Below are 23,070 nucleotides of genomic sequence, written 5' to 3' on the forward strand. Positions count from 1 at the left end.
GAAAGATGAGAAGTTACACCCAGGAAACTGTCGAGACGGGTTAGAAGATTGACACAAAAGATGCAAGATACTGGCATCCTGCCCTCCTACGTGATCAAGACATCCACGTGGGCACTGCATCAGACCAAACGACAAAGCGCCACATCAAGTATAAGAGACAGTCACTGATCTCATCTCATTCAGTCATTCTCCACACGTACACCAGAAGCATGGCCCTTCAACTGTTGTCCACAGATACGCACGAGCAACAACTCGCAAAGTACATCCACGCTATCGACAATCTCACACGAAGATGCACATTCGACGGTGTAGAGATATCCTACCTCCCACGCAGCGCTGTGAATACCCTCACAAGTCGTCAAGACCTCACCGTATTCATAACTAAGAGCACTTACCCACGGGAAGAAGTGTCCTCTGTTCATGATGCTATCGCTCTTATAGATCTAATCGAATGGAAGAGTAAGAAACTCTTCCTTCTCGCCATCAAGCTAGGACTCAGTCTGGAATTCCTCTCTACACTCTTAGATGAGATGGATGATGATGATCTTCCTATTGCGCAGGAAAAACACTACAAGATAAGCGAAAATTATCGGATCAGCATGTTCGAATTTCTTCGAAACCAAGCACTGGTATGTGCGTCAGTACTTGATACAGAGAAATTTGATCAAGTGGTTCCATACCTATCTTGCATCCCGTTTTCAGCGGTGCACGTCGTTCGGGAACGAAGTGTTTATGATGTGTCATTCGATCTGGAGCATCTCAGGCAAGGGGATGAGAAAGTGTGGAGAATGGAAGTCTTTGGGAGTGCAGAAGAGGCAAATGTGCAGAGGCCTCGATTCCAATGGGGCTTTATATGTGAGGGAAGGTGGTATTTCTTTCGTGAAAAGCCGAACGGAGATGTCGATGAAGATTACGAAGATGATCGTGAAGGGGGCGAGGGCGACACACCCGAGGTTATGGATGTGCCGGACGCAAAAAATTTGCCAGGATATGTTTCTCGCTGGCAGTGAATGAGCACGCAAATTTGCTGACGGCTTGAGCGTGATCAGTTTGTGTAATAACAATCATGAGCTCTAACTATCTGATCTTCTCACTGGAGTTTAAATAACTCTAGACTACATCGGCCTAGTCGCTCAAGCTCTCATCTGTTAACTTCAAGAGAACAATGTCATCGTCAATAATCATACCAACGACCATACCTTATACCTCTCAATACATCCTCATCCAACACTCCATACATCAAAATACCATAAAGTGCACCCTCTTTGGCGAAGAAAACTCCTTCCTTCCCTCAGCCGCCATAAAAGCTCTTGCCACGCACGAAAACATCAGAGAAGTAGTGAATCACGATCTCGATCTTAAAAAGATATACTTCCCCGATCACAGCCGCTCGTTTCTCGCCTATCGAGTTTATAAGCATGCACAGAAGCTATTTGTAGTCGCCGTCGCAGAGGACTTAGGCATGCTTTTCCTGCGCGACTTACTACGAGGGGAGCGTGCAGTAGATGAATATTTACCTCTCGATATGAACACTCATGTCCGAGACGAAAACGACGTGTCCTGGTCCGACGTTGATACGCAGGGATTTCTAAGCAGGCAGAAACTCGTTTGCGCACCGATCTTTAATATGGGCTCGTACAAGCAGATGGTTGGTTGTCAGTTCGGTCTACCAATCGTCGAGGCGAGAAGGGTAGCCGGGAGGGAGGACGAGGAGAGAGAGGTATATGAGGTCAAGTTCCATGACGAGTATTTCAGGCCTTCGGAATCTGCAGAGCCCGGTGAAGAGTTGGTGCCGGGGAGTTTGTTTTTGATGAGACGTTTTGCAAATATAGGTGAGGCAACGAGCGATGAGAGTTTTGATCAGGCTGTGTTTGGGTTCAGATGGAAAGGAAAGTACTATCTAGTAGGCAACCCTTAATCTTCAGCGCCATAGGAGAGCGAGAGAACTGAACTACGTGGATCAAGAGACTTGGTCGACGATGGCACATTTACAACAGTCGAGCTGACTTGATACCGTGTGACCATAAGCTGACATGCGGAACAGATACGAAATATACCAACTTCCGGTACGACCTCGTATGACATGAAGCTGAACGCCTTGGCTCCTGCGTCAAATTCTTACGAATCTATTGCCAATAGTTTTGTGGCCAGCAGAAAGAGGAAGATTCTCCGCTTGAATGCTCATTGGATATAGCGTATTTGTAGCAATCGGGAATGATGCAGTACGAAGACGAGCAAGACGCTACGGGAAGCCAACGACAGATAGCCATCTTGTCAGATAGACTCTTGAAACCAATAATACATGGGTCTGGAAAGATAAGCCCAAGATAAAAGCCGCAACAGAGACATCCATGAGTTCCTAGACTGCGATTATGATCGAAGTCTCACACGTACTGTGCTCCATACACAATCTGAACTCAACTACCAGCCGATGGCGTATTCATCATCGGTACATCTTCTGTTTCGCACACCTGCACGCTGCACAGATTTCTGCCGTTACTCAACGCCTACAATCTCTTCTCATCATCGGTAAGCTGGAGAAGTTTTCTCGGCTAGTTGTCCAGATGCTAATGTCGCACAACCACACCTCAGCTAGCGTAGTCTGTTAGCATACAGCGTCTATCCGAGTAGTCCGATGTGTGTGTAGGAGCAATGCAACATTGATCGAGATCGCGTGCATACAAGCAACGAAGATCACTTGTTGGAATGTCGATCGGATCAGGATCGGCCGCGGCAACGTTGTGATCTGTTGCTGGGGGTTTGATCCTTCACACATACGTTCTTGGTACGCATACCGTTGGCGAGAAACTTGCCGCTGCCTTTGAACGATGACGATGTATTGCAGGCTGGGCGGACGGCAAAAGCATCTCGACGTCTTCTAGTGTACCATAAGCAAGCTTGACGTCGGATACGCACAGAGGTCAACGCATGAGCCTTCTACCGAACATGTAATCCCAGATGCCGACACAGGTCTGTTGGCACGTAAGAGCGAAGGTGTCTGCAATCTAGAACAATGCGGTAATCCTCGGTCCTGGGCGATCCACCATGTTTGGTAGACTTGCTCAAGCCAAACCTGGCGAACCATAGGAACTGGAAAAGCAGCGCATCAGAAGTGCCGTAGCGCCAACTCCTGTTCTGCGGCTTTCCCCGTCAAACCGGAATCTCTCTCCAAGTGATCTCGAGAAGCAAGTCGTTTAGTGGTGACGAAATCAAGGTTCTCATATTGCGCACAAGAAACAACCCAGGCCCCTGTGAAGACGCGCGGTCGGGCAGGACGGGTGAACGTCAGAGTTGTTCGATGAGCATGCTGCCGAGAAGCGAACGATGAAAACTCTTTTGCTACCCAAGAGCGAGACTGAGTTACTCACCACACACATGTGATAGGTCGCGATGGGATGGGTGTGGAGATGGATAGGTATCGCAATCGATAAGTGGATAAGGTAGGGCGCAAATTCTCGCACATGGCTGCCGCGCGGAACCAGTGCCGCCCAGTAGGACAACGCCGAAGGTGCAGCAGCCCCACAATTCATTTCCAGCGCATGCTGACGGCTTGTGAATGCCATCATCACAAAGTCCAGAAGCTGTGGAGTTGGCAGCGTGCAGAACAAAGCGAGCGAACGACAGCTTTCGTTGAGACGGTCCGGCAGAGGAACCGCAGGAGGATATGTCACCTTGACGCTGTGACGGCTCGCCAACCGGTCCCACGTTGCGAATCGGCGCACAGCAAGTTGGAGCTGGCGCTGGCAGGCAGTGGAGCGTACGCAGCCAATGGTGAGTACGGAGAGGCAAAGTCTGAATAACGAGAGCGTGTCCACATAGCCACGCGCCGCCGTCGCCATACCGCTTCTGCGTTCTAGCCCATCTGCTGTCAGTCCAGGGAGACATGGCGCGACTCCTTGCGATACACGTGTGTAGCATTTCCCCGAGACAGGTTCAGTCAAAGCGGTCGGTGCCTCATCTGCGATGATGACATGTGCCCGAACGAGGCGCAGACACGCTGTGCCTGGGATGTTTCGTTTACCGGCTTCAGCTCCAGCCATGCCCCTGGCGGAAGAGGGCGCGAAGAGCTCCGCGATGCAGTGATCGTCAGGCACATCGTTGTGATTGGCTGACTGTGTCCGTCGCCATGCCACTTGCGGAAGCATGAAACCCGTCAGCTTGCGATATTTTGAGCTTGCCCATATTTAGCTGGAAACCAGCGCACTGTCAGTGTAAGGAAAAAGAAGGCAATCGATAGAGGTGGGAGGGCCCTTGGCAAGCGCATGCACATGAACACAAGGAAAAGGAAGTCTCGAGTTCGTTGCGGTGGAGATGAGCGCCGACAATTTCGATGGAGCGACGGCCATGGGCGAATGAGCGTGGCAGTGGGGCGACGACTCGAGCTTGTCTGCGGTGTTGTTGAGGCCGCCATGGCACGCCGTTCCACCAGCAGCCGGCCCGGAGTGGCAGGCCCCCCGATGACAGAAGCAGGCTAGATGCGTCGTGGTGAGCGGAGGATGCGATGCACAAGCGATGGCACCAGGCACGTTGCCAGGGGCCGGCCTAGTGCCGACCCTAGCGTAAAAGCTCGTGGGAATCCACTCTGCCCACCTTTCCTTCACTCACTAACCCACACCATCACCCACACACTCTTTCTATATTTCAACCTGCTCCCTCCCTCCTGTAACACTCATTCTACAGGCTCGAGGTCTTCTTGTTCATTCATTCACTCCCTAAAGACATTCTGTCTTCAACACTGTCATTCCTGACACAATACATTGTCAACGCGACAACTCACAATACCACTCATTCGAACTGCTAGTCGGTTCTGTCACTCCTGCAAATCCCAAACAAACACACATAGCACCATTCCTTCAGCTATCCAACACTACCAACCGTCAAAATGAAGACATCCGCTGTCCTCGCTTCTATCCTTTTCGGCTCCTACGCCGTGGCTGCGCCTTTCGACAGGCGCGCCCTTGTCTACAAGACCGAGGTCGTCACTGAGACCGTCGTTGTCTACACCACCGTCTGGGACGACGAGACGACCGCTCAGCCAACTACCACCAGCGCTGGCGAATTCTACGAGCAGCCCAGCAAGCCTTCCACCACCAGCACTGTAGTCGTGCCCTCGTCTTCTGCTGTGGTCACTCCCCAGGCTGCTCCTACCAAGGCCGCCCCCACCTCCTCCAAGGCCGCCCCCCCAGCCTACACTCCAGTTGTTCCCGAGAAGCCCTCCAGCGTCTACACTCCTCCTGTGGAGACCCCTACTTCCGTCTACACTCCTCCTGCTCCCACCACCACCACTCCTGCTCCTGCCCCAGTCTCCTCGTACGTCGCGCCTCCTCCTGCGCCTGAGCCAACCACTACCGCAGCCCCCGAGCCAGTCTACTCTCAAGCTCCTGCTCCTGCTCCCTCAAGCGCAGCCCCTAGCTACGGCTCTGGTGGCGTAACTTCCGGTGAATCTTTCGACGATGTCGAGATTACCGTCTACGACATGAACGTCGGCGACCTTGGTGCTTGCGGTGAGCTCCAGACCGATGATTCCAAGGTTGTCGCCATCAGCATCGGTGCCTGGAACGCCATGGGCGGAAGCATCCACGACGTCATGACCGGCGAGTCTTCCAACCCATGGTGCGGAAAGCAAATCGAGATTGAATACCAAGGCAAGACTGCCACAGCCAAGATCATGGACATGTGCCCTGGCTGCGTCAACAAGTACGACATCGATCTCTCCCGCTCTGTCTGGTCTGAGCTTGGCCTGTCTGAGACTACCCGCTACCACGGCGTCAACTGGAAGATCATCTAAACGTCTTCCTCAGCCACGCCACGATCCATATACCCAAGATTCTGATATCTCGCTAGCGCAGGCAGGGTCAGCGCTTTGCACGACCAAGTTACGACTCATTTTTTCACGCATCAGTCAGGGACCGGTGACCGGAGTATACGGAAAGGGAACCGTCAGATACCGCGGTTCTTGTTCAGCTTTGCTCTTCTATATTTCGCCTTGCCATCTTGTTGCATAGCAGATCCCATGATGTATATGGGGATACTTTGCGCATTGGAGGGCTCATTCTCACATTTCTTGTCGCTCTTTGACTACAGCGGGCTTGCCCTGCTTTTTTTCACTTCCTTGTATAAGACTTTAGGGCTGGTGTATGGGAGAACATCTTAGATACCCATACAAGTTGGACATCGGAGGTTCACATCTACCAAAAGAAAATACATGACGCATTGCGCAACTTCAAAATCATCCTCTTACTGCATTAACGTGAATGGTTATGATAGTCGCATTGTCTGTGCTAACCTCCTTCTACGGCATCGGCAGAACGCTTCACAGTGGCTAATACGACATCCCCTGATAATACGAGCTGAGCTGTTAACGAACGCGCAAGCACTCGACTCATGCCGATGCGACGATGTGGCTGCGCCTCACGCCTAGCCACCGTGCGTACTTTGCCAAAAGGAAGCGCCGATGTCTCCGAAAATACAACGCTGGGCCGCAATGCATGCTACCTTCATCCCTCCATCACACTCTCCTAAGCAAGGCTACTCAGCCACAGATCCCAGATGCAGAACAACCTTGTGAAATTTCGATCCGCAAAAGAAATGAGACTTCTGGCCATTTGCGAAAACTATGTCGCGACGCGCACACAAAGAAAACACTGAACGCCTGACGTCCAAACAACGCTTGCGGCTCGTTTCAGAAGGAACCAAGTTGCGATGTGCGAGGTGTTTGCCCCTTGGTAATTTCATAATGCGCCGGGGGAGGGTCTAGCACGGGGTGTTGGTGCTTTGCTGGGCTCCACATGTTGGCTGTTTCAATCGTGAACACTAGTTTGGTTTTCTCAGTCAGGAGTTTTGTGCGTGTTGAAGTCTCTTGTAGACCGACGTTGTTCCGGCTGAGAACATGACTAAAGGATAACCGCTGCGTTGATCATGTTTTGTTCGCGGTTGATGGACAACGCAACTGCCCCCTTGAGAGTGCCAGCAAGGATGACATCATCGTGACCGTGGACCAACACAGCAATGACCAACAGTAAGGAATGAACGGAGAGATGTTTGCAATGCGCATCCAACACAAGTCAACTGCGTACCAACGTTTCTGAAAACTAAACCCACAGTCGCAACAACTTGTCCAGAATGGCGAACCGCCTTTCTCACTCTCTCGATGAGATTGAAGCGCACACTCCCGCGATCAAGTCCCAAGATGCGGACACCGATGTCACCTCCAAGAACGGCGAGCAGATAAAAGAAGGCGACCATGTATACACGCGGATAAGAGGTGGAAGGCACGAGGGCGATGTACGCTATCCATGCCTGCATCTGCAGCACGTAAGCCTCACAGGCTAGAGCTGACATCATGAGAAGGTAGACAAGATGGTGGCCAACCAAGAAGAAGCTGATGCAGAGGGCGTAAAGCACCCACCAAAGGTACGTCTCCTGATCCTGCGAAGGGGAGAAGTAGCGACGACAAGACACTGATTTGATTGACTAGGTGCTATTCACAGACCAGAAGGGGAAAGCTGTAGCGCACAATCCAGGTACACTCGATGTGACGGATAAAGCCTAACGAAACGGTTCTTTTCAAAGTCCCAGACTATATCCGCAGGCAATATAGGACAAAGGTCTTGTCTCCAGATGTTCCTCACCGCAGGCAAACTTGGGATCAGAAAGAGAAGCGGCTCTAGAGTAAAGCAGAGCGCAGCGATTTCCATATATGATACCTACATTCCATATCCTAAATCTCCAGCATCCGTCTCCAATCCATACCCCCAAAATACCTCCCTGTCCATCTGCACAACGTTTACCCGCCTCCCCAAACCTAACCCTCAGCGCACCCACGCAAAACACCCATCTTTTAACCGCCGGGAGACGCAGCATTCCACAGCTCGCTTCTTTCCTACCGAAACCGGTAGCTGAGCTGATGCACCCGGGTGTGAGTTTTACCAGCACTCATCCGGTGGTCAAAAGAAAGTTTCTTTGTGCGCGCGCTGGTTCGCGTGGGAAAAGGCGAGGCGCGGTGGTGCCATGCGTTGTCCTTATCGAGCGCTATCTCACGTGCGCGCCTTGTGCCAACGTGGTTAGGCACGTGGAGGGCTGCTGTTGGCGAGCCGAGGCTGTGGGTTGCCAGCTGTCGGTGGCGTGGTGGGTTGTTGCGCCCGAGATTCCTCCGTTGGAGCCCGCGTTGGCAGCGAGGAATAAGCAAACATCTCCCACGCTGAATACGAGAATTTTTTGGTAGTGTTGGAGGAAGTAGCTGGGTTGTGACGTATTGGCGGGGTGTTGGTGGGTTTGTTGAGCATGCAGGGTAAGTAGTAATGGACGGCTGCGATGCCAAAAGTAAAGTAAAAGCTGAAAGACTACTGCATACCGTTCGTTGCATATGTCTCGAAGTGGTTAAGGTAAACGCTTCAAGAGGCTCCCGACACTTGAATGTGTTCGTAAAGAATGTCTATTGTGAAGAATTTGCAGGCTGCAGGCACGCCTACGTTAGATTGCTCGTCATAGACGCTCGTTCTTTGCGGCAAGAGAATGTAGTTGTCCCTCAGAATATAGTTGTGTTATCAATTGTTTGTGAATTTGTCTCGAATTACAAACGTAGTTGTCCGTATCGCCATACAGTAACCTCATACAGTGCCAGCCGATGGCAGTCTCCCAAATCTTCATCTCGTCCCGAGCATCGATCTTGATGGGTATAGAAGGAAAGTAATACCAGTACTTGTCGCTTTTGCCCAAACCTATTGTCCCAATCTCATAAAGTAAATCATCGCAGTCCGCATGCTGTGCGCCTCCAGGCGCGTGTGGGTATATATGTACACCAGCTCATCCGGCGTATCCGAGTCCGAGCCTCCCTTTATCGTCGCTTCATCGTGCCTTCTTGATCTATGCGAATGCGCTGGCACCACCAGACTCGAGCAGTTCGATCTCGGCCATGGTCATGGACGGGCTCTGGAAGCGTGCGGGCAGCTCGGAGCGGTCGAAGTATAGGCCCTTGCCTGCCTCAATGGGGCCCAGGTTCCTGCCGGCTGCGCCGCCAATGTGACCACCAACAAAGGCGCTGGGAATGTGGTTGAGTGGGCCGTGTTGCTGCGCCTTCTTGCGGTAGGACGCGAAGGATGAGGGAAGCTCGCTCATCGGAGAGGCAGGGTGGACGTGCGGGGTGTGGTCAACCTCTGAAACGCAACGTTAGCTATTTATTATGACGCCGTGTGATGGCAATGCGTACTCTGAGGAGTGCTGCGCTTGCCCAGGAAGCGGATCATGGGCTGGCGAGCGAGGGCGCGTGTAGCGTTCATTGTGAAAGAGATGAGGTGGGGTTGTTGGTGGTGGTGTGATGTGCAGGTTGCGATTGGGGCTGGAATCACTGAAAAGCTTGCGCAGAAGACTTCAGATGAGGTTTTGTATTAGAGAAGCGAAGCAAGGCGATCTCGGGACAGATGCTGGTGGACGGGCGGTTTGTTGAGTTATTGAGGAGCAGGTAGGTTGAGGGGAGCCGCATAAATGTTGTTCGCATTTGCGGAAGGAAGACTAGGTTGCGCCGAAGGCCGCTCCATGATTGCAAACCAACAACCCTCCCACTCACACGTGAGCGGCATCTCCCCACACTCGAATGAGCAAATGTCAGAGCAATGGATATTTCTAAGCCATTTCCAGCGCAAGCCTCGGCGTTTGTGGGCTTACGCGCAACACTTGGAGTCGTTCTTGAACGTTCGCGGTCATAGCTCCCATGCCGCCCCGGTTGTCTTTTCCAAACTTTTACAAGTGCATCGCTCGCCGCCAATGACAACGCTGCACACGCCCGCTCGCCTTATCACCCCGCCGCCTTCTCCAGATCCTGACCAGCGGGAATTGCATATTGATATTCGCTTCTCCGACTGCGGTGCGGACGTGCGGACCCGACCTGCTCACCATGCACGAGTTGAGCCTCTACGGCCAGGTCACCTTTGCGCGCTATGAACAGGTTCTGAACATCCTGGCGGGGGTTGCCATGATGCAGCCCCAGCGCGTCTTTGAGCGCCATGTCGTCTACAAGCCCACGCGCGAGCCTGAAGAGCCGGGCTCCAATCTTGGCCGTCGCGGCGGTACCCAGACTGTCGCGCAGAAGCAGGCCAAACAAGCTGCTCCCGTCGTCCTCTACCACACCCGGCTGGTCCAAAAGCTGTCGGAAGACGACTTTGCTGCTGAGGATGGCGTGCCGGAGGAGAGCACAAAGGTCCTGTCCGCTGATGTAGACGATGGGGAAGAGCCAACATGGTCCTTCGTCTTCAGGGATGTACCGGATACTGGTGATAGAGGTGTCTCCATCCGCTTCACCAACACCACTGATTTGCTGTCTGGCGATCCACATGCCTTCATGATCGCCTCGGGACCCAACCAGTGAGATCTTCTCCCTGTCACTGCCTTCACCTCTAACCCCAGCGCAGGTTTGTGACCGAGTTCTACGTCGAGGGCTACCGTTTCGTGCTCGGTAACGTCGTCATATTCCTCCACCGCATCCTCCACGAGCCCGGCATCCGCAACGTCCAGAAAAGCCCCAAGGCCACACTACCGACATGGAAAGGTCTGAAGCTCCTCGACCCAAGTGGCGTATACATACTTCAAGCTACGGTTCGTATCGAAGACTTCAACAACGCAGCCGTACTCGAGGAAGGGGTGAACGAGTTGAAGAAGTTCCAGGCGCAAATGAAGGGTTGCGTGAATTTGGACTTGCCAGATCGGCTCGCATTAGACCCCCGTGTCAAGTACAAGGCTCCTGCAGCTCCTGCTACCCAAGCACGGCCTAGGTGATGAACGGTCTCTCGCTGACGGAGAGCAATGGATATGGACTGGGTATTCTCCAGATAGTAGTCACCACACAAAGGCTGAGGTTAGATACATGTGTCTGGTTCCGCTCTATGGAATGATCAGCGAAAATAATCAACGCCAGGGCATCAAATCAGCCTAGAGACAAAAGCATCGCGATGAGATTGCGCGTCGGATCAGGAAGCTGAGCAGGATCGATCTTCTGCTGTGTATGTGGTCTCAGACGAGTGAGTAAAATAATAAATATGAATCGCCCATATTCAAGCGGCGGAGGTAGCAAGGGTATAGATGCAAGCAGTGTGCCGTAATGGATAGAGTACTGTAATGTATGTGGCATGATCGTTGACCAAGAAGTTCGTTCGATGGTGTCGTGACAGTGAGTTCAGTCCAGGCACGTGCTCGCGTGAGTTCGCGTTTCGCGCCGAAGGAAAGCGCAAGCGAGCAACCTCACCGAGTTGCTTTGTCAACAGAGATCAACCTTCATCGCCATGCACCCATCCTGGCAATAACACAAACTGCACAATGTCCACTCGACCTGGTTTGAGCAAGCGACCGAGCTCTAACGGAAAAGACGTGTCGCCACCTCCATCGAAGCGGCGGCAACAGTCGACTACAACAAGTTCGTCAGCCATTCCTCGATGTCCGTCTTTGCTGACATGACCCAGGCAAGGCAGTCGCCAATTTCTTCGCACCTGCCTCGAAGAAAGAGCCAGAGAAGATGACCTGGCGGATAGTCAAAGACAGCTTGCTAGTCGGACGTTTTGGCGCGGCAGCGCAGTCGGCAACGAAGGGCAGGCGCAGAATAGCAGCCTTTGACTTTGACTCCACACTTGTCACATCTGCATCGGGGAAAACATTTGCTCGTGATGCAAATGACTGGAAGTGGTGGGATAGTAGCGTTCCAGGACGGCTGAAAGAGCTGCATGCAGAAGGCTTCCTCGTCGCCATCATCAGCAATCAAGGTGGAATCAGTCTAAAGCCGGATCCCAAGACCGTGAAGTCAGATCAGAAGCGACTAGCGGACTTCAAGACCAAGGTGACAGCAGTCTTCAACCATCTCGACTTTCCGATATCGATATACGCTGCGACGAGTCGTGACCGGTACAGGAAGCCCAGGACCGGGATGTGGGACGAGCTACTGGAGGACTATGATCTTGAGAATGCAGAATCAATCGATCTAGAGAACTCTGTATTCGTTGGGGATGCTGGTGGTCGCGAGGCGGTGGCTGGCGGTGTAAAGGACCACTCGTGTGTCGACAGGTTCGTGAAGATCCCGGATCGTGCATTCATGATTACCAGGATACTAACTCTATGTAGAGACTTTGCTGCTAATGTCGGTATACCATTTTATACGCCTGAAGAGTACTTCCGCCATGAAGATCCCCGACCATTCATCAGGGCTTTTGACCCGACCGCTTACACGGGAGTGCGTGCTGAAGGCTCAACACCTGCACGTAAGTCTGATATGCAACCTCTCAGCCGTCTCCCCGTCGTCCGTGTGCTAACTTTATCTGCAGCAAACGCCTTTGCACAAACGGAAAGCCCCGAGATCGTCATGTTCTGCGGCAGTCCGGGCTCAGGTAAATCATCGTTCTATTGGAAACATCTGCAGCCACTCGGATACGGGCGTGTGAATCAAGACATCCTGAAGACTGTACGTTGCTGACTGAGTCATCCTGCCGCACGTGTCGTGCGACCCTTCTATACTCCGAGTAACACTCTGAAACAGCGCGAGAAGTGTGTAAAGGCTGCTACTGCACTCATCGAAGAAGGCACGAGCGCGGTTATCGGTATGTTCATGTTGATCTGGGGCCCCAATACATTCCGCATACTAAGCTAACCTGTTCAGACAATACCAATGCCGATCCAGAAACACGCGCTGTGTGGGTTATGTTGGCGCAGAAGCTGAAAGTTCCCATCCGCTGCGTACTTTTTACTGCGACACCGAAGCTGTGCGAGCACAACGATACGTTCCGCGCATTGAACCTTGGTCCAGAAGTAAGTTTAGCTACTGAGCCTCTTCCCGTGCGTGAGTGCCGGAAGATAGACTTTACGATCGCTTCAAACCTATTACCACACTATCCGATGTGGAAATTGGTTGTGCGGAACATCCGGAATGCTTGAAATCCCATTACCACACGGAGAAACTCCCATGCTAACATCGGATCTCCACCCACAGACGAACCGCGAATCTCGTACTATCCTGCCGCACGTTGCGTTCAGTGGCTTCGCTTCCAGATACCGTGAGCCTAAGCTTTCGGAAGGTTTCAAAGACATAATCAAGAATGATTTCGAGGTACGCGTAACCCAAGACTTTCCACGCAGGCTGGGCTGCAGGAATGTAACATGGACTAACCAAAGCATGCATTGCGTAGTTTGAAGGCTCCGAGGAGCAGAAACTACTATGGAGCAGATACTGGATCTGACCTCGTCATAATCGAGAACGCGAATGCGAGCGAAAGCGAATCATGTGACTAAGAAATGTCCCCAATCGCAACAATCATTGGCAGCTACGTAGCCTCGAACGCGTCTTCATCGACCACTGCTGTGTGGGCAGAAAGTCCGAAATGCTGTGATTGGGTGAGAAGAGAATGTTGCTGAGGGGCCGTCCCCCGAGCGCAGGTTCGCAGCTCTAGTCTACGCCTTCTTCCTTTTCTACGCCGTTGAGCGCGTGGCTCCCGTGCTAATCGAAAAACGGCAGTTCACACGCACAGATTCTTGATTTCCAGTGTGAAATTACTTACTTTTCTTCCAAGTTTCTGCAGGTATACCACGATTGTACATGGACATCGCTGTAATGATACTCCGTACTGCCGACAAGAAGAAAAGCGCGCAACAGCATTGACATGGAGGAATATTACATCATCGTTTCCACAAAGTCGTGTGCTGATTCATCTCGTGCGTCTAGCTAAAATGATCCCCGTAGATGGACTTCCACGTTCGTCGTTACCCCCATGTCCCATGTCCAAGCCGCGGCATTGTACTGTCGGTGGAGTGCCACGTTAGTCTAGGGAATCATCCGGTGAAATTGAGAGATCAGCAACACCAGACCGGTCTCGCCCAAATCCTGCGACGAACCGTCGGAATGATTGCGCGCACCTCCACAGCAAAGCAGTTCAATATGGGAAAATGCAGTCTTTGGATGTGAGCAAAGTGCGCGCGCGCATGTCAATATGAGCCCGCCACGTGTTTGTCCAGAACACGCAAAATTTTCAGGTACAGAATTCCTTCTTCCGTGTGCAGTCAGCTTTAAGACTGAACTGGCTGTTCTTTCATGCACGTTGAGCGTTGCCGGCCGGTGTGGATGGGTGGACTGGCAACGGTATTCTCCCGCTTCTGCATGTCCGTGCCGTCCGGTCGTCTGGCCAAGGAGAGAGACGAGCGAAGAAGGCGGGGCGCCTGCCGACCTGAGACCGGAACCAGCTGCTTTTTCTCCCTGTCGTCATGCTGCGAGGTCCCGAGAGCCTGGAACAGAATAGTCCTGCTCCGGTTTTTCTTCTGCTGGGCTCGATCGTGAGGGACAGCACGGCGATCAAACCGCGCGATTCTCTTCGAATTGAAACACCCTGATTACATAGCATCGTCAGTCGCGAAGTACATGTCGGCAAGGTTGCCGGCCGCTACGAGAAACGCCATACGGGCGGACGTTCAGCTAGACAATGCGCTGGCGGTGTGAGGCTTGCTCAGCGTGCGAACAGGGAGTCGAGCCAAGCGACAGCAAGGCACCGGGGAGAAGGAATGGAAGATAGTGCGTCAGGGGCTTGAACGCCAATGAGCAACGGCCCAACGGTCTAGCGCTTCCATCATGTTCCCCGATTTGTCTGGAGGATTTTCATTGGGCTGAGAGGCTGTCCCAACCTCCTCTGGGAAAGTTCCGGGAATCCTGTCAGGTACCGCCCACACCGAGTTGTGTTGTCGCGCCTTGTTTTGTCGCAGAACGTTGTGATCGACCGCTTGACTCGTCAATGAGGCATCGTGTTTGAGACACGGACTGAGTTGGATCAGTCAGTGTTTTGAAGATCGTGAGGCTTTGTTTGTTTGTTTTCACGGTTACATGCCACAGCCTCCTTGGCCCATTTTGACGATTCAGAGTGGGCCAATCGGTGGATGGGCGTGACACGGGATAGAGGCGGGAGAAACGACATGGAAGGGACTTTACTAGAAGATGCCTGTCGATGTCACTGCTGCGAGACGGCAAAGGGCCAGAAGAACGGCGCAAGAAGAACGGCGGGAGAGGGCAGAAGGGCCTGGCGAACCACGCCGGTTCCTTTGCACCGCCCGATAAACGAGTCTGTCAAGTGGCAGCCACGGTTGCGCTCACAGTAGTTGAGTGGTAGACAGCGGATGACAACCACAGCGCTGGTGGTACGGCACTTTGCAATACAGACGAGGCACCGTTCAACACCACGAGTCGTCGATCGGTCAAGGTTGGAGAGGACGATGTGACTGAGCGTTTGTTCCTGCATAGTTTGCTCAGAGGCTTTTCCACGACGACAAAGTTTAAAGTGCGTGAGTGGGAACGGCCAGGGATGATTTGTTGCGCCTCCACCAACGACATATCGCATAATTAGGTTGGGCAGGTGAAAATTCAACACCGAGGCAGGCCCCGTACTGTTGAGTAGGGTTTGATTCAAGCCACCTGCTGTGGTCAGGCTGTAGCGACACGGACGCGGTGGTCTAAACGGCGGATTGAAGGCTGGGGGACCTTGAAGCGACGGCGCCCTGGCGTGCTGGCTGCGCGGAGACAGTCCAGGGCTGGTGTGAGTGTCACGGCCTCGTGTACCGGGCTATCTGAGTCGCGCGGAAGCAGTCGACATGCCGGGCGGCCATGCCCAATCGAGCCAGGCGCAAGGTCAGGCATGAGTTGCACCGTAGCAGTGGAACCCGTGCGGTCGCTGTCCACACAGAAATGCTCGACTATCCCACACCCCGTCCACCGCCCGTTTCTCTTGCTTGCCCACGTCACACTCTCTCGCCATTCAAGTCGACGCCTTATCGCTGCGCTGTCTCTCGCTTGCACTCGCAAATCCGGTTGCAGTCTGATCATCTCGCGCGCCTCGGTGAGTTGTGCCAATCCGAGCCCACCGCGCTCACGTGCCGTCCGCATTAGGCGCTGACTTTGCATCCAGCCCCAGAGACGTCTCTGCTGCAGCATAAACAGGCCGAAGAGTACATAGCGACATACGTGGTCGGCTATCGTGGCATCCTCTCAAACATTGCCCGACCGCCTCTCCGTCCCAAAGCAGCGCGCCGCGACCCCGACGTGCTGGCGTACTGTCGCGCCCGCGCATAGCTGCTTGAGAAAGCTGGTGATGTGATCCTGGTCGCTCGCGCCCATTCACGTCACGTCCCGACCGCCAAAAGAACCAACAACCACCATGCACGACCTTAAACCTCTCCAGCTTCCCCAGCTTATCGCTGCCCGCAAGTCTTCCAAAAGCTCACTCAACATGTACGACGACCCGACTGCGTCCATCTACTCCAATGCCGACTCTGGTTTCTACTCGGCATCGGAGTGCTCGACACCGCCCACGCCAAGTCAGTACACCCGGGGCCACTTTCGCTTTCCCAGCTCGGCTTCGTCATTGTCGTCGAGCCCGCCAACCTACGAGCCCACCGAGGCCCCTAACGCCTCAGGCAAGCTGCCCAAGCTTACCGAAGAGCCTCTTGAGCGTGAATACGACTATGGCAGTGAGGACCCGTACCGCTGCTCTTGTAAGTACCACGCGCGATTCGTCCGTGTTCGCCATACTAATCCACGTCTAGGTGACGTCGGAGGCACCTACAGCCACGCGCAAGACTGCAGGATATCCCAAGCCTACGAGCCTCAGGACGAGTACTTCACCACTTGCGACTCGGAACTGCGATTGGCCAAGCGCCGACGGTCCTTGGAGGCTTCCGCGCACAGCATCGCCGGCAAGCTCGAGAGGCGCTTTCCCTCGTTGTCGCGCAGAGTGCGCGACCGCAGCTCGACCCTCAGCAGAGTTTCACGCAGCGCAACCCCCTCAAGGGTCCCGTCTACGCGATCCTCGTCGCTCGCTGGTTCTATCCACCATGTCTCAACCGTCGATCTTCCAGAAGACTACGCGTCGCCAACTTCTACGCCTGCGCTGGCAAGCAAGGAACAACTGAGCGATGATGCGCCTACGCCAATGGCCATCGACGTCAACAAGGCCAATGCCATGGAAATCGACCCTGAGGAGGTGGAACGGGAGCGCTATGCCACGACGCCACTATTACCGCCGCTGCTTGTAAACTGCCGGAACGATGACCTACCAGCGTCGTCGCCACTGCAGTCGCCAGCAGTCGCAGATGCAGCCCAATCTGTGGGCCCTACCCCGGCCGGCACCCCGCCAATGCGCACTTACCCTACGCCCCCTCTGTCCTCAAAGACATCCTTTGCCTCAATCCGAGGACCGAATGCCGGGTACATGGTTCCCTCGTCCGACATACCCCGTCTCATGCTCGCCGACCCAAAGGACAAGTGGGCCATCGAATTGGGTCATGCGAACTTCACCATCCTACCCGAGCCCTACGTCCCTGAGGTGTGCACTGCCGCGTCCATCGAAGAGCACCTTGCCGAATGGGCGCAAGCACGTCGCAACTACGCGAAGCACCAAGTGCGAACCGCGGAACACTATGGAGTGACATCCAGGCACTACCTTCTTACCGAGCAAAAGTGGGCTGAAATCGACGCCGAATGGAAGAAGAACCACGATCTGGCCAAGTCGCATGCGGCTGCCACCGGCCAGGAGCTCGCTCCATATTCGCCCACGGAGCCAGGGCCTCTAAGCAAGATGCCAACGCTACACGACCCCAAGAGCGAGGGAAAATTCCCCCAACTCGGCGATGAAGACATTGTCGGTCCCATGCAACAGGCGGCCGCATTACTCCCGAAAACGCCTTCGCGCAAGCGTGCCTTTTTCAAATTCCTTAGCGACCTACGGTTCCCTGGTACCCTTCTCGGTCGTTCATCGGGTGGCGTCCGGGGCCACTAAACCCCAACCTCCAACAAAACGGGCAACCCTTTTCCTTTCTCCCCTGTCGATAATTGCGTGCGAGTAATGTCTTTCTATCCTGCGCACAAACCTGTACCCTTACTATTCCTCCCCTTGCGCTTGTCGGGCCCAAGGGGCATGTTCTACGAAAGTGTACGACTGTATGACAACCAGATCTCGGCCCTTCATTGGAGCCACGACCACTACGACTCTCATCACAGAGTCACGAATTTCCTATGTTGATACAACAATTATTAGAGAGGCTTTTCTTGTCTTGCGCAGTACAGTGGTCTGTCTGTACTGCGCTTTCCCTTCACTGGGATTACTTGTTTGGTGTTTGGGCGGTTCCAAAAAAGGTCTGCGGCGATAAAAGCGAGCGTCATCATCACATCATGATTCACGCAGCGGTGGCTCTTCAGCCAAGTCTCTTTTTACAATCTCTGTACTCTTTTCCTTGCGTTCAAAACCAACTCTTTGGTTTCGGCGGCTATACCTTTACTCGTCCTTGTCTGGGACTCGAGGGGGCAAGCGCAGTCGTGGGTCTTTGTTACCCTTTTTGGTAGTAGTAGAAGGAAGGATTAAGCTTCTTCGGACATGTTTCAGTATTGATACTTTGTAATTGGTCTACGGAGGTGGTACGGATGGGGGGTTAATGGTGTGTTGTACCAACAGCCTTAGTTTAGCGTGTCCTCGAGAGAAGAAGATGCAACAAGCGCTCAACATCAATTCAAACACCTAGCCAAGCACACATACTTTGTTCAAACTTGATTGTAGTGTCCTCTTTCTTCTTCTTCGTCGTCGTCTGTGGTAGTAGCCACCGCGCGCCTTCCGCCGGGAAGCAACCGGCAGCAAACTGCGCGCAAACAACCTCTCCTCCCGGTCAAGCCATTACACCGCCCAGCCCGGCACATGACGACGCCTTTTCCTTCCTGCAAAGTCCCCGACGCACAATGATGCACAGCTCTGCACCTCATACCCCGTTCCAGCACGCCATTGCATCTGCACAAACAAGCCTCTTTCACTCAACGCGCAACACCTTCTTCCCCAAGTTTCCCTCACTGTCTCATTACTAACCCATCCCACACATCGACCACAAAACAGCATCTGGTACCCCACCATGTTCCGCATTCCTAGCGCGGCAGATGACCCTCGAGGCCGTACCTAATGGCGGTGGCTGGCTGTACCAGGCAGTCGTCTGTACAACATCTGCATGGTGCGGGCAACGTAGGGCTATCCGTCTTTCGCTGCGCAGCCCGCGCTTACTCGTATCCGGCTTCTGGAACGGCAGGACGTTGTGTCACCACGGGAGCTTTTGCAAGCGAAAGATGGGCGGGACCGGTTGTACCACACACACACTTTCTCTCCCTTGCGTCACAGTGGGGATCTTTGCTGGCTGCGGTTGTGCGATAGGGGGAAGCGAGTGTTACTCAGATTGGGGGAAGCGAAATGGTAGAGATGGTGGGACGGGGGGAGGGTGTGCAAGGTTACTGGCGAGTCTAAAGTGTCATCTGTCAGTCAGTGTTGGAATGCGGTTTGGTGTGGTATGGTATTTGGGAGGGCTGTGCATTTGGGCGTTTCCACATGTTAGATGCTGGTCATCGTCCATACTTCCCCTCCGTCTCGTTACGCGCCCAAGTCAGCTGTAGGATGCGCGACTGTACATGCATGCTGAAGGTCAGGCATATGTTGCGGAAGACTCTCCCTTCGGTTCAGGCAGTCCCGAGGACGATCTTCCGATCGGAGAATGCGCAACGCAGGTCTGATGACGAACAGTGATTGTTTACATGAGACATTGCATATGCGGCGAAGATGAATCTCGGAAGATCGTGCATACGAGAGGGCGGGCGTGTATGTAGGTCATTCTATCTTGGGTGCATGACGGCTCTCCCGGCCGGCAGCTGAGACGTGGCGTCCGCGGAAGGCGGTGATGGGTGTTGGTGTTTCGAGTTGACTACGGTTTCTGTCACTTGACACCTTCCCTCGAGATTCTAGATCGTTGTCGAGAAGAGACGTTGGTATAGTGTTGTCTATATTTCCCCATACACGGCCTGACATCTTCCCCAGCTCATAGCGTGGTGCCGCAACGCCATGACTACTGCAGTGCCAACAAGCTACGGCTCGTGCCGCATCGCATTACAACCCACAACATTCCTCACCGCAGTAGTTCTCCCTCTGACAACAGCGGCAGCAGTGTGAGTTCTCTAGTCACATCTCCAAACTCTATTCATCTGACACGTCGCCAAACACATGCCTTTCCGACCCTCCTTCACCACTCGCTTTCAATATTCAACATCTGCACATGCCGCATCGCCTTCGTGATAGCGGTTAGGAATACGATCATGTGTCAGCACCGTCTTTTCATCGCCCCCACTGAACGGCGTGGTACGGCATATGGCTCGGCCTTCCTCCACCGCATGTCGAGACACGGCGGTTGTGTAAAACGCCAGCGATGTCGGTTCCGAGACCCCGGATTCAGTGGCATTTGGTCGTTGATGCAGGCGTAGGCGAGGAAGCGTGGCTCTGCAGGTGCTCTTAATCGATCGATCCTGGTGCTTATCTCACGCTTCCCCGCTCGCCTCTCGAAGCCTGGTCATGTTGTAGGATATGTTGTGTGACAGGGCTGAAACTTGTTGATGTCTTGGGCGCGGGGTTGGAATGGCTGGGTGGACTTGGGAGAAGGATGTGTATTGTGAGTATGTAGCCCTCGTAGGCACTGAATCGATGTGTATCCCGACGAAGCGTTCCCTACTGCGAAAAAGTCACAGTTCGCTTGATGGGCTGTACCAGATCTGGACTTTGCGACATTATCGCTCTTCATACAAAAAACGACCCCTGCACCTCATGGTTCTCTAATTCTGTCTGGAGGCTACGTGCTCTTTCGAGCTCTTCAAGTGCTTGATCCGCTACTGCGTATCCAGCAGATAGCAGGTCTACTACGTCTTGATGTTTCTCTTCTCTCGCATAGTCTAATGCGGTCATGCCCACGCAGTCCTTGGCTTTAATGTCAAACCTCGTCTTGTGCGCCAGTAATTGCTCGCAGATGTTGAACAAGCCCTTCACAGCTGCGTAGTGTAAGGGAAGGCTGCCGAATATGGTCGTGAGCCCAGGGTCTGCTTCCTCTTCCAGTAACCGTCCCACTATTCCCGTCCATGCTTCTTGACATGCTATTATCAAAGCCGTTCTTCCGAGGATGTCCTGCCTATCTTTCAGCTCGAAGATCTCATGATCGCATTTGAACAAGAGTGCGAGAAGATCGAAATTCCCACACTCTACAAGGAGATGCAGCTGAGATCTCATTAGGCAATCTGTGAGATCATGAAATGTGTCGGGTGAATGCCAGGCAAATGTATCGGGATGAAAGACGCCAACGCTCTCTGCCCACTCCGCGCCTTCTCTTGATCCATGAGACGCGAAAATCTCACTTGCCCGCTTCCGTACTTCATGTGATAAATGTACATGTGATCGCCAAGATTTCTCATCCTCATCTTGATCCTCGTCGTCATGAGAATGATGTAATAAGATGCGATGTTGAAGTAACAATAGTTCACCACAAAAATCCCCAGAACCTTCCATTTCACTAGCTCTCGATCGTGAATGTGCAGGGAAGCAGTCGGAGCATGCGAAGTTATTATTCGATCCAATGCCACATGAATATTGGTTGAGATGGGTGGTTAAAAACCAGCCTGGAAGATTCTGTGATGTCGGTTCTAGAGTAAAGAGCCTCGTGGCATATCCAGCAAGAACGGTGGGAAGACAGCTCTCGGTAAACCACGAAAAGTGAGAATACGAGTCTGATCCAGTCTTTTTGGTAACATGACGTAGTAAAGGGAAGAGAGAAATTAAACTTTTCTCCAGCTCTTCAAGCCGATCCTTAGCCGCCAGCATCATCTTGCGATAACTCAAGAGAAAGCACCTGCGAAAAGCAAATTAACTTTGTATTCTCTCGATCTTACATTATAGTCCCTGCACAAAGGTACACTTACCATTGCTTGAGTCGCTCTTCAAAAGAGGCAGAAGTGGTTGATGGAGAAATTGTGTTCATCGGTGAGGGTGTTGTGGCGGGTGCATGCTTAGTCGAGCGAACTATTCTCTTGCTTTCTGAACAAGAAAAGCCTTTCTTGATGCAGAGATCACACTTCGTCGGCCAGACTCGATCCACGGGGAGACACTGTTGTTCGGTCGTTAGTATTTATTTGGAGATATTCAGGTGAGATATAGTAAGAGCTATACGTCTTTGTTGTATTCAAAAGCTGCACTGGTGTATACAGTGATAAGGATAGGGAGACAACACACCTTCTTTTTATCCAACCTACATCGTTCGCATTTGTTCATGTTCAAACTGCGCTTGCTCTGTACGCCTGTTTCCACTTGTCGTTGCTTCTCGGTCGGCTGTGGCCGTGATTGTAACTGTAGCTCTTGCTGATGCTCCTCCTCTTCGGCGTTGTGGCTCATCTCATGTTCTTGATCTCTCCCGAATGTGGCTAGCACCGTTCCCAGATTCCCATTCCCATCCTCTCTGTTCATGTCTTCATATCGCTGTTGGATAAGCCCCGGGTGAGGAAACAGAAGGAGCGGATCGTCGACAGGACATCTTGTACATATAGTGTGGTCGCACTCAGTACAAGAGAGCAAGGCGTGGGGTGTCGAGTATATCTTAGCACAATTGCAGCAACGTTGGACACGAATTTGATGGTGATCTTCTGGGCTTCGCGCTCGAGCTTGAAGTCTGTTCCCGACTGATTCCTGGACCCTTCGTTTCGCGTATGTAACCTCAGAGGGGCTAGCTGGTCGTTTACGGTAGGAAGTCGACATCTCAGTACCTGACGTGGAGATAGGCGTGCGAGAGATATTGTGAGAGGCAAGTTGCAGGTGAAAGTGGAGAGGTGATCGTACGTACTGAATCGCTTTCGCCTGGTCAAAAGACCATGCTTCAGTAAGAGTCTCTGCCGAATCGATAGCTTAGAAAGCGCGATAAAGTGCGAACAGGCCAACGTAAATGTTCTGCGACGAAGTGCGACGGCGGGAGCGACTCGCAGCCATGTTGCGTTGGCGTTGCGAGCTTATGCAGCTCGCTTCATGGCTGACGACTTGGTGGAACAGCGGCTCGATCGGCTATTGGCTGTCGCACTTTGTCGCATGTCTGCTGATGGGCTGTGTAGTAAAGATGTGTATTCAGACGCGCTCTGCAGCGCGCCTGGCCCCACTTGGGTCGAAAAGCAACTCACTCCTTGTTGCCTGCCGCTAACTTTGGTCATCTTGATTGGTAGTCGCACTTTATCGCATTGGC

General features: G+C 53.0%; 6 protein-coding genes across 6 annotated transcripts; 5 read left to right on the forward strand and 1 right to left on the reverse strand.

The window, feature by feature from the left end:
- Positions 1-4,882: 4,882 nt before the first annotated feature.
- Positions 4,883-5,788, forward strand: J4E87_003542 (uncharacterized protein; the record flags this gene model as incomplete). The annotated part of the gene is made up of 1 exon (XM_049375167.1): positions 4,883-5,788. One exon carries the CDS (start codon positions 4,883-4,885, stop codon positions 5,786-5,788), a length of 906 nt encoding a protein of 301 aa, XP_049235089.1.
- A 1,334-nt stretch (positions 5,789-7,122) lies between these two features.
- On the forward strand, positions 7,123-7,464 carry J4E87_003543 (uncharacterized protein; the record flags this gene model as incomplete). The annotated part of the gene is made up of 2 exons (XM_049375168.1): positions 7,123-7,284; positions 7,348-7,464. 2 exons carry the CDS (start codon positions 7,123-7,125, stop codon positions 7,462-7,464), a joined length of 279 nt encoding a protein of 92 aa, XP_049235090.1.
- A 1,401-nt stretch (positions 7,465-8,865) lies between these two features.
- Positions 8,866-9,278, reverse strand: J4E87_003544 (uncharacterized protein; the record flags this gene model as incomplete). The annotated part of the gene is made up of 2 exons (XM_049375169.1): positions 8,866-9,155; positions 9,209-9,278. 2 exons carry the CDS (start codon positions 9,276-9,278, stop codon positions 8,866-8,868), a joined length of 360 nt encoding a protein of 119 aa, XP_049235091.1.
- Positions 9,279-9,892: 614 nt separating this feature from the next.
- J4E87_003545 (uncharacterized protein) lies at positions 9,893-10,770 on the forward strand (the record flags this gene model as incomplete). Its single annotated transcript, XM_049375170.1, has 2 exons — positions 9,893-10,359; positions 10,407-10,770. The coding sequence occupies 2 exons, from the start codon at positions 9,893-9,895 to the stop codon at positions 10,768-10,770; spliced, it is 831 nt and encodes a 276-aa protein (XP_049235092.1).
- A 537-nt stretch (positions 10,771-11,307) lies between these two features.
- J4E87_003546 (uncharacterized protein) lies at positions 11,308-13,211 on the forward strand (the record flags this gene model as incomplete). The annotated part of the gene is made up of 8 exons (XM_049375171.1): positions 11,308-11,404; positions 11,451-12,045; positions 12,103-12,239; positions 12,303-12,439; positions 12,515-12,575; positions 12,635-12,783; positions 12,965-13,081; positions 13,161-13,211. The coding sequence occupies 8 exons, from the start codon at positions 11,308-11,310 to the stop codon at positions 13,209-13,211; spliced, it is 1,344 nt and encodes a 447-aa protein (XP_049235093.1).
- Positions 13,212-16,163: 2,952 nt separating this feature from the next.
- On the forward strand, positions 16,164-17,783 carry J4E87_003547 (uncharacterized protein; the record flags this gene model as incomplete). Its single annotated transcript, XM_049375172.1, has 2 exons — positions 16,164-16,500; positions 16,552-17,783. 2 exons carry the CDS (start codon positions 16,164-16,166, stop codon positions 17,781-17,783), a joined length of 1,569 nt encoding a protein of 522 aa, XP_049235094.1.
- Between the last annotated feature and the right edge of the window lie 5,287 nt (positions 17,784-23,070).

This window comes from Alternaria ethzedia (genome assembly GCF_023757985.1).
Source record: "Alternaria ethzedia strain BMP 0044 chromosome Unknown scaffold_6, whole genome shotgun sequence".
Taxonomy (NCBI): Eukaryota; Fungi; Ascomycota; class Dothideomycetes; order Pleosporales; family Pleosporaceae; genus Alternaria; species Alternaria ethzedia.